Genomic DNA, 10,384 nt, shown 5'->3' on the forward strand with positions numbered 1-10,384 from the left:
TGGAGCGATTTCAGTTATCCCCGATGATTGTGGAAGTTTAGATTCTGGGAGTTGTTGAAGTTGAAAAGAGAGTTCATCATGCTGGTTCCTTGAGTTTGACGTTTCGATTGAACGTTGAGCGCCAAATTGTGCACAACCTGTGCTAAATATTATGCGCCCTCAACGTCAGCTCTAATCCTGGACAGCGTCAAGACGATCTACTATGTGACACGCATGATGCGACTCCTCGGTGATATGTCCTTCCAAGCTTCCAAATCTTCGAAGGACGCGAGTTCATGAAATTTACAATGCTGAGATCCGTGCCCCAAAGCTAGCTCCTGGAAATTAATGAATATGTCAACATGGGTGGATGCGTGGGTCAAGTCCGTTCTCGGAGCAAGTATTTCCTGATGACATGGCACTTCTTTCACATTTGACGACGCGCCGACTCGGATACCCTGCGTGGCTCCCGGATGTTGGCTCATCGTTCGTAGCAACCGCGCGCACAAGTGTGCCCTGCAAAGTTATCAATAAAGTCGAGTTTTCTGCAAACGTCTTGACTCGCCTGGAAATACATGACTTATTGTTTCTGCTACACTGTGCATACTCCACGATCATCACCTACGCGCGTTTGAATCCGGTCTTTACCTGACAAGCCGGACTAGTGATTGTCAGTAAATCAGGAATCACAACGAGGCTGGCAACGACATCGGGGAGTGAATGGAGAAGAGGAGTAAACTGACGTTAGGTCCAAGTTCAAGTTCTCACAACCTGCCAGATCAGACGTGAGGAGAAGATGCGGCAGATGGAGTACCAGTTGAATGGGGAAAGTGACTGCCCACCATTCCGTGGAAGCGAGGTAAAACCTAGTCTCTCCTAGACAGACTTCGATATATGTGAAGTTGTACCTTGGTTCACGATATATGAAGTCTGTTGTTTGTCGCGCCCCAAAAACCGCGTCAGGAAATGTTTATGTAATCTTCGGACTCTGAAATTGCGGTCTGACCTCGTCGCGTCGATATTGGTCTGCTCCCTTCACGCCCTGACGCGATTTTGACCATTATACATCCTGAACATTGATTTTTTGGCTTTCTGAATTACTTCGAACACCTGGTGAACACTAAATTATGACCAAACCCCGCTGGCAGGACCCTCTAGGGCTACAAACCATCAACACCATTGTCAAAAAGACTATACCACTGTGGACGCTGAGCGGGCTGCATACGATTCAGCTCAACCTCGTTTCAGCTATCCTTGATGGACAGGATGTTCTCTGCTGCACTGCAACTGGAGATGGGAAGTTGGCAGCCTTTTGTATTCTATGTCTCAGTCTTTCAGAGTACAATTAACACCCCGAGTCCACCCCGAGTCATATCCCGCCAATCTGCCCACCCATCCAAGGCCAATTGGCGTCGTGGAGGTAATTGAGGTCGAGATTTAGTAGGCTCCATAAAATTACATACAATCGGATGTGGCCGTTGCTTCTTTACCACCACCACAGCGCCATTCTTGCGAGAGGCAGCCGTACATTTCATGAGATGCCAAGCAACAGGTGCGCGACTTTTGTATTTCTCCACTAGGTCTGCAATACTAAACCTCTCCAAAGCTTCCCAAGTGACGAGATTGACACTATCCATTGGACGCCGTCCATTTGTCGAAGCTCGGAGATGAACATCATCATCCTTAGCCACAAGCTCATGGATCTCACAATGAACATGATTAGTGATGAGATTCGTCACCCAAGTGAATAAAGAAGGATGCACGTAAAAGATGTTGGCAGGAGAGACTGATGGTGAGAATGGAGCATGACGTTCTGGAGCATGTGGTGAGCTCGGCGCTGGCGCACTGTGCTTGTGCTTATAGACAAGAGACTGACCTTGTTCCGCCCTTGTAGAAACCGAGCAACGGACTTGGCGTGACATACACCTCTTGGATCAGGCTGTCCAGAGACATGGCTCAGGTTGTAAAACAAGATCTTCAGCAATTCACTGACAGAGTCAAAGCCAGAGTCCTTGAGCAGTTGCTCCATCCGATCAAATTTTGATGCGAGTTTTGCGCTTCGTCTTGTGGACCTTGTACCAGTCATGGTTGACTCGAGGTTCCACTTGGACAACGAAGCTCATTGAAAGGAGAGCTGAGCAGAGGAAAAAACAGCTCAGGAGATGACAGTTCCCCTAGCTCACTCGGATGTGAAAGAAGGAGGGAAATTGAGGTAGGCAGCAGAAACTGTGCAACATAATGTGGAGCTTCCGGGACCTCAACCAGGGTGTTTTCTTGTAAGTTCGGATATTTCTGACGTTGTTTTCCATAATAATTGATGTTTCGAATAATAAAAACTTGAATTTGGATAGGAAGGGAGGACAGCGGTGCTGCAAACACGTAAAAAGCTAAGAGGGAGCACACAGTTGTTGATGTGTTGTTGACGCGCCAGGGTTTCAAAGTCCGAAGATTACATAAACATTTCCTGATGGGATTTTTGGGGCGTGAAGAAAACAGGACTAGGTAAAACCTTGATGGATCCAACAAAGCCAGTAATTGAAAATCTGGACAAACACAATAAAGCTAAATTTTAGGAATGAAAGCAACCCTGAATAACAAGGTATCTCGAGAACGATTTGGAGAGACCTCTTGGATTTTAGCATGGAGGGCCGAACTTGGGCGAACATGAACAAACAAACCCTACTAACCCTCGTCTGTGGCCGTTGTTTTAGATTTACTCCTAACCCCCTCTTTCGATCGAACCCCGACCCTTTCATCCACCTGAGGAACCAGCTCATCAGTCAATCAAGAAAAAATCCAAAAAAAAACTCACCCATCCCAGACCCTCAAGACCTTATCGCACCCACCAGTCACAATTGAACTAGGCCAGCCCCAGCCAATGAAGGGGTAGCACATTCTGGTTTGACTTGAGCTTGAGGGGCCTTGTGATTTAGGGATCGACTGTGACGCCACCAACATGAAGGTGCGCTGTGTAGTCTGGTCTGGTGTGAGTCGCGGTCGTCCTGCTGGTGGTGCAAGCTTCCACCACACCCATTGCGTGAATCTCCACCACGCCCATTGCGTGAATCTCCACCACATTTGTGGCTCGAACTCCTGCCACTGCATTGATCTAGTTCCCGATGTCTACTCGCCTAGTCCATCAACGGCGTTGAATTTCAAAGAAGGCAAAGAGTCGCAGACGTTAAGTGAGATTGAGTTGGTCCCCGACTCCACGCTGGCCTGCGTTTAACTTCCAGCTGCCCCTTGACGTCGTTATTCTCCGATTGTCTGCCCCATCGACTCTACCTCACTCAGCTTTCCCGAGGATTAATAATGCACCTAAGTGCACGTATACACTGTCAGGAGTGATCACACATGAAAAAAATCAAACCAAAGATATATACGAACATTATTGACAAAGCAAATCCTACGAAATGAGAAGTTAGCAAAATGGATCCTAGTTGTGAAGATGCAGAGAAAACTGACATCTGGATGGATGATACGGCTCGACGTCGCAGTCCATCTTTTAAGTATGGTAGGTGGCCCACTGAGTCTTGCATGTACAGGAACATTTACGCCTCTCTGAGCCAGGTTCCGAGTGCCAGGTGACAGAATTTTGGGCTGTGCTGTGTGAGTGCTTGGATGTCCTGGCAAAATGCAAATGATTCTCACTTCTTTCCTTCGCCCCTAGTGTTCGCAGGTCCAGTTAAGTCCAGTTTTTTACCTCAAAACGACGCAACTGGCAACCGCAACCGGTCTAGACCGATCCAAATATTGAGGGACCGCAATCCCCCCGCTTTGGACCGGTCTTTTTCGGTCCACAACGCAAAAAAAACCGGTCCAGACCGGTTGCGACCGGTCTTTTGTTGAAAAATTTATTGTGCCAGATATATTAAATGTTACCTCACGTACATAGCATGCGTAGATAGATAATTTAATTCTCCGTACGCTGGCCAAGATCTGAAGCGAATCGGTCAAGATTTGACTGAGATATGGTGAAAACGGAGAGAACATACATTCAAATTGCGTATAAAAATGTTTTTGGCCATATCTCAACCAATTCTTAACCGTTTTTGATGATTCAGGGACCGAAAATTAAGTAAAATGTGCACGAGTAAGGTACAATATGTGATGAGACGAAAGACCGGTTGCAACCGGTCTAAACCGGTCTTTTTCGGTTTTTATATATTTACAAAAACATGGCAACTGGCAACTGGACAGATCACAAATGTGGGCAACTGGCAACTGGAAAAGACCGGACTGTGGTTCAGTCCAGTTCAGTCCTATGTATATTTTCAGTCCTGTAGACTGGACCTGCGAACACTATTCGCCCCCATCTGCTATACTTCCAACATGAGCCAACCAAATGTCCTCCAGGGAGCTCAGAACGTTGTTATAACTGACAGCAACATAAACGTCGCCAATGCTGTAAGTGAAGTTCTCTGATGCCTCTTACTATTGCAAGCTAATCACTTGGTATTTTGCACAGATCAATTACTACGCTAGCACTGGCAACAGAACAATATATGCAACGATTCCCGTAAAACCAAACTCAAGTATTCATTTCACAGGACAGACCAACGTTCTTGCAAAACTGAAGAAACATTTTACTGCCGAAAGCAACAATAAACTCTGCCGTCAAAAATTCTTTTTGTTGTATGGCATGGGGGGTATTGGGAAGACTCAGATTTGTTTGAGGTTCATTGAGGATATGTCTGACTAGTAAGTACTCCACCATACTACTTAGTCCCCATTTCATGGGTTCCCAGCTTTTCCCATGTTTTCTGGATTGATGCATCTTCAATTGGTACAATCACACAGGGACTGAAGGGAATCTGCAACCTTCCTAAGGCTCAGTCTTCTGCTCTGGATGGTTCACCTCAATCTGCTTTACAGTGGATTAGCTCTCTGAGAGAAAACTATGCAATGGTCTTTGATAATGCTGATAATCTGACACCTGAGGAACTGGAGCAATATTTTCCACCTGGACTAGGAGGGAATATTCTGATAACTAGTCGCAACTCTGGCTTAAAACATTTGACTTTACATGAGAGTTCTCTTGAGGTGAAAGAGATGGAAGAAAGTGATGCCATCTCTTTACTCTTAAATGCTGCTTGGTTGAATGAGTCTCAGGAAGATCTACAAGCTGAGGCTTCCAAGATTGTGAATGAGCTCTTTTGCATTCCCTTAGCTATTGATCAGGCTGGTGCTTTCATTGCTTTTGGGAGCACAGACATCAGAAACTATCTTGATGAATACTCTCAATACAGAGAAAGATTATTATCTTACCCAGCTTTCAGAGGGGCATCTACATATAACAGAACGTGTATGGGACTTTGGAGCTATCATTCAAAGAGATTCAGCATAGAGCTAAAAGCGATGATTCTCAAAGAGCTGAGGCAGCTAAGAGTGCAATGTTTCTGCTGGCAATCTTTGCCTTCTTTCATTTTGATGGTATTACTGAGGAAATTTTTTCCTATGCTGCTACTCAGGAGTGCGGAGATAATTGGAAGAGGTCTGCCTTGCCTCTTGCAAGCTCTATAATAGACTCCACACTGCTTCTGCTTCACAACACAGGAAAATGGGATAATCTCATCTTCAAAGAGGGAGTTGGAGTATTACTGTCTTTTAGCCTAGTCAAACTGGTTTCATCCAAAGTGTTTATACCATGCATCCACTTATTCATGCATGGGGAAGAGACAGAATGTCCTCAGAAGATAGACAGAAATTCTGTCTGATGGCATATGGAATGTTAGCTTGCTCCCTGACAGAAGACTTTAATAAGCAACCATATCAGTTCATAAGGATTTTGGTCACTCATTGCCAATAATTTCATCACTCTTTCACTTCCTAAGAGCCAGCTTTTTTACATGCTTGACCCTGCCACTGGCACCTCAATATGGTGGGCACTACACTGTGTAGTGCAAGTCATAACATGCACAGCAGCACATTCCATCTCTATCAACCCTTCTTTGCCCATCGCACTATGCACTTACATTCCTCAATTTCAATTCAATTGCATTGCCATGCAGCACCTGGCAGTTTTATTGGTGTTAGACCCTGATTGTATGAACCCACTCTATGGGCACATGCTGGGAGAGAACATTCAAGTGTGGTTCACCGATTTTCAGAACATGGGATGACAAGCTGTGCAGTGGATTCACATGGTGCACACCCAATCAGCCCATTTGGACATTTACTCAGGTTGGAATTGGGATGCACTCTCTCAGAATATTTCAAACCTCAAAATCCCAAACTGCCATCTTATTGGAGGACCTGAGGGTATGCAGTCATTTTTCTCAATATTTTTAATTACTCATGAAAAGATAGATCATGCCAATTCTGCCTTATACACCATTCATTCTGCATTTAGTTCTTCTGTCAGCAAGTCTTCCAGCAAGAGCAGCAGTGGGAGCATCACACATGACAAAGACACTGTTATGGAAGAAGCTGAGCATGGTAGGAAGTCAAATTTTCAACTGAGAAGACTGAAGCTAAAGACTTGTCAGTTAATAGGTCCCTGGTAGGGAACAAGGAATAACAAGATAATGAGATAATAGAAAGTAGGGATGGAGAAACAAGGTATCATAGTGAGGGGTCTGTCTTGGGGATGTCTTGAGGGCATGGGTGTGGAATGATTCATGACAGTTATTGGCCTTGAACTCAAGATTGGCACAAGCATGATGATGGTGAATTCCACAACACACAGGCTTTAACCACTAAATTGGAGGATGTTTCTGACATAATTGCATTGATAGCAAGTAAAGGAAAAGTAAGGGGTTTTTAAGAAAAAAAATATATACATACTGGATCAAGTTTTTTTAACATGCCTGAGGTGGCTGAAGTTCTTGCCAAAATTTAAAATTCAGCTTTCCCACATCTCATGAAGGTACTTTGATTTCACACTTCAACATAACTGTATCTGCTATTGGCACTGCTGTTGCAGACAGAAGTTATGTAGGTTTGTATCTGCAGTTCAACAAAACTAAGGTATGTAACTTGAAGAGGCCTTGATGCACATTGGTAGCTTAGTGGATGCATTGGAGGATAACAGGCAGCTCAACAGGAGAGTTGAAGAGGGGCTTGAATGCAAGCACAGACATAAAGTATGGGATGGTGAATCATGAGATGCTTTTGATAAATTCATACACAGTCAATCATTAATTAAAACAGTCAGACAAAGAGAAATTTATTCAACATACTAAACAGAATATCAAGATATGAGTAGAAGCCAGAATTTCAGTGAAAATGAATATAGGTGAAAAGGATGGAAGCATTGGGGAAGAAGAATTAAGTACTAGTTCCTGCAAAGCCATCATTGAGATGTTTCTTACTATGAAATGAATGCATCATCCCAGACTTGAATTTTGAAATCCTCTTGGCAAGATTGGTCAGAGAATGTACTAATCATATAAATATGAGTGTCAGTGAAAAAGAAAAAATGAAGCTCATTTCATACCTTTTTTCCTAGAATTCATAAGGGGAGATTCTGCTCCAGGAACTTTATTCTTTATTTTCTGAGCTTGGATCTGCAGCTTCTCTGCCTCTGTGTATTTTCCCAGGTGTTGATATGTGGATGCTAGATTTGCCATGTCACTGATTGTATCTGTGTGTTCCACTCCAAGAATTCTGGTACTTGCATCCAGAACTTGGATCTGCAGCTTCTCTGCCTCTGTGTGTTTTTCGAGGTATCGATAAGTTGCTGCAAGATGTGCCATGGCACTGATTGTGTCTGGGTGTTTCACTCCAAGGATTCTGGTACTTGCATCCAGAACTTGGATCTGCAGCTTCTCTGCCTCTGTATATTTTCCTATGTCTCGATATGTGGCTGCAAGATTTGCCATGGCAGTGATTGTATCTGGGTGTTCCACTCCAAGAATTCTGTTGCTTGCATCCAGAACTTGGATCTGCAGCTTCTCTGCCTCTGTGTATTTTCCTATGTCTTGATATGTGGCTGCAAGATTTGTCATGGCAGTCATTGTATCTGGGTGTTTCACTCCAAGGATTCTGTTCCTTGCATCCAGAACTTGGATCTCCAGCTTCTCTGCCTCTGTATATTTTCCTATGTCTCGATATGTGGCTGCAAGATTTGCCATGGCAGTGATTGTATCTGGGTGTTCCACTCCAAGAATTCTGTTGCTTGCATCCAGAACTTGGATCTGCAGCTTCTCTGCCTCTGTGTATTTTCCTATGTCTTGATATGTGGCTGCAAGATTTGTCATGGCAGTCATTGTATCTGGGTGTTTCACTCCAAGGATTCTGGTACTTGCATCCAGAACTTGGATCTGCAGCTTCTCTGCCTCTGTATATTTTCCTATGTCTCGATATGTGGCTGCAAGATTTGCCATGGCAGTGATTGTATCTGGGTGTTCCACTCCAAGAACTCTGTTGCTTGCATCCAGAACTTGGATCTGCAGCTTCTCTGCCTCTGTGTATTTTCCTATGTCTTGATATGTGGCTGCAAGATTTGTCATGGCAGTCATTGTATCTGGGTGTTTCACTCCAAGGATTCTGTTCCTTGCATCCAGAACTTGGATCTCCAGCTTCTCTGCCTCTGTATATTTTCCCAGTCTTGATATGTGGCTGCTAGATTTGCCATGGCATTGATTGTATTTGGGTGTTCCACTCCAAGAATTCTGGTTGCTTGCATCCAGAACTTGGATATGCAGCTTCTCTGCCTCTGTGTATTTTCCCAGGTTTTCATATGTGGCTGCTAGATTTGCCATGGCATTAATTGTATCTGGGTGTTCCACTCCAAGAATCCTGTTCCTTGTGTCCAGAACTTCAATCTCTAACTTTTCTGCTTCTCTTGCAAATCCTTGTTCCATCAACAATCTCCCACAGTTGGCATAAGCATCATCTAAGTATGTGACACTGTTGTTGTTACTTTCTGATATGGAATGCTCCATATTTGCTCTTATATGTGTTACCAAGACCCTCTGAAATCCATATGGCTGGTCTTTACCCCATCTTAGTGAACAAGACAAAGTAACATATGCCATCAAGCAACATTGTTTCTTCTCATTTGGAAGCATTCTGTCTCTGCCCCAGGAATGGACCAGTGGATGCATTGCATACACACCATCAGATGGGCCTTTTTTGATCAAGGAGAATGACAGTAATATTTGAAGTCCCTCTTTAAAGATAAAGTTATCCCAAGTGCCGGATTTATTAAGAGTAAGTAGTCTCCGATCCAGCAGAGACCTGGCAAGAGGTAACTTTGAGGCAAGAATTTTCTTTTTTTTTTTTGAAGGGCAGCATAAAAAAAGATGTCTTCAGTAATCCCCTCATGATGGAAGAAAGGGAATAATTCCAGAAGGAGCATTGCACTATTGGCTGCTTTGGCCTTATGAGAATCATCAGATTTAGCCCTTCTCTGAATTTCTTTGTATGATAGCTCCCAAGTTTCATAAACAGTTTTGTTATACTTAGAAGCTCCAGTAAAATCTGAATGAAATAATAGTGTCTTTCGGTGCTCTGAATATTTTGCAAGGTAGTCTCTGATAGTGGTTGCTCCAGAAGCAATGTAGGCACCAGCCTGATCAATTGCAAGAGGAACACAGAAGAGCTCTTTCACAATCTTAGAAGCTTCAGATTGAAACTCAATTGAAGATGAATTCAAGCAACTAGCTTTCAGAAATAATTCAAGAGCATCCTTCTCTTCCATCTCAGTTACTTCAAGAGAGTTCTCAGGTGAAGTTAGAGTTCTCATGGCAGAATTGCGACTAGTTATCAGAATATTTCCACCCCTTCCAGGTGGAAGATAAGCTTCCAGCTCAGCAGGTGATAGATTATCAGCATTGTCAAACACCATTGCATAGTTCTCTTTCAGCAAGCCAATCCAGCGAAGAGCAGATTCAGGTGACCCATCCAGAGCAGAAAGCTGAGCCTCAGGAAGGTTACAGATACCCTTCAGTGCCTGTGTGATGGTGCTGACTGAGGATGCATCAATCCAAAAAACAAGAGAAAAGCTGAAAGTAATCCAATTTGAATTAGAAGGCATTGAAGTGGTATTCAATAGATACTCACTGGTCAGACATGTCCTCAACAAACTTTAAACAAATCTGAGTCTTTCCAATACCCCCCATTCCATGCAACAGGAAGAACTTTCTCTTCTTAGCTCTGCCATTTGCGTTGGTAAAAAAATGCCTCTTGAGTTTGGCGATAACTTCTGTCCGTCCTGTGAACCGATTGCTTGGGTTTGGCATGAGGGGGATGACCCCGTCAGACGTGGTCCTATTGCCGTTGTTGATGTTGTGGATGTGCATCTGCCAGAGATCCGTACTCTCAGCTTCATTCACTGGTACATTAACATGATAACCATTCTACTCACAGTGTTAGCATTATTAAATGTGCTGTTGTTAGCAACAAAGTGGTGAGCGCCCGCAAGAACGTTCGCTCCGCTCATGTTGAGATATCGACGAGG

The 10,384-nt window shown here is 43.8% G+C and overlaps 2 protein-coding genes across 2 annotated transcripts; both read right to left on the reverse strand.

Moving 5' to 3' along the window:
- Positions 1 to 1,039: 1,039 nt before the first annotated feature.
- Positions 1,040 to 2,065, reverse strand: LACBIDRAFT_328320 (uncharacterized protein; the record flags this gene model as incomplete). Its single annotated transcript, XM_001882377.1, has 4 exons — positions 1,040 to 1,089; positions 1,148 to 1,196; positions 1,443 to 1,835; positions 1,856 to 2,065. The coding sequence occupies 4 exons, from the start codon at positions 2,063 to 2,065 to the stop codon at positions 1,040 to 1,042; spliced, it is 702 nt and encodes a 233-aa protein (XP_001882412.1).
- A 412-nt stretch (positions 2,066 to 2,477) lies between these two features.
- On the reverse strand, positions 2,478 to 2,937 carry LACBIDRAFT_299335 (uncharacterized protein; the record flags this gene model as incomplete). The annotated part of the gene is made up of 2 exons (XM_001882378.1): positions 2,478 to 2,739; positions 2,792 to 2,937. The coding sequence occupies 2 exons, from the start codon at positions 2,935 to 2,937 to the stop codon at positions 2,478 to 2,480; spliced, it is 408 nt and encodes a 135-aa protein (XP_001882413.1).
- Positions 2,938 to 10,384: the final 7,447 nt, after the last annotated feature.

Source organism: Laccaria bicolor, genomic scaffold (genome assembly GCF_000143565.1).
Source record: "Laccaria bicolor S238N-H82 LACBIscaffold_16 genomic scaffold, whole genome shotgun sequence".
Lineage (NCBI taxonomy): Eukaryota > Fungi > Basidiomycota > Agaricomycetes > Agaricales > Hydnangiaceae > Laccaria > Laccaria bicolor.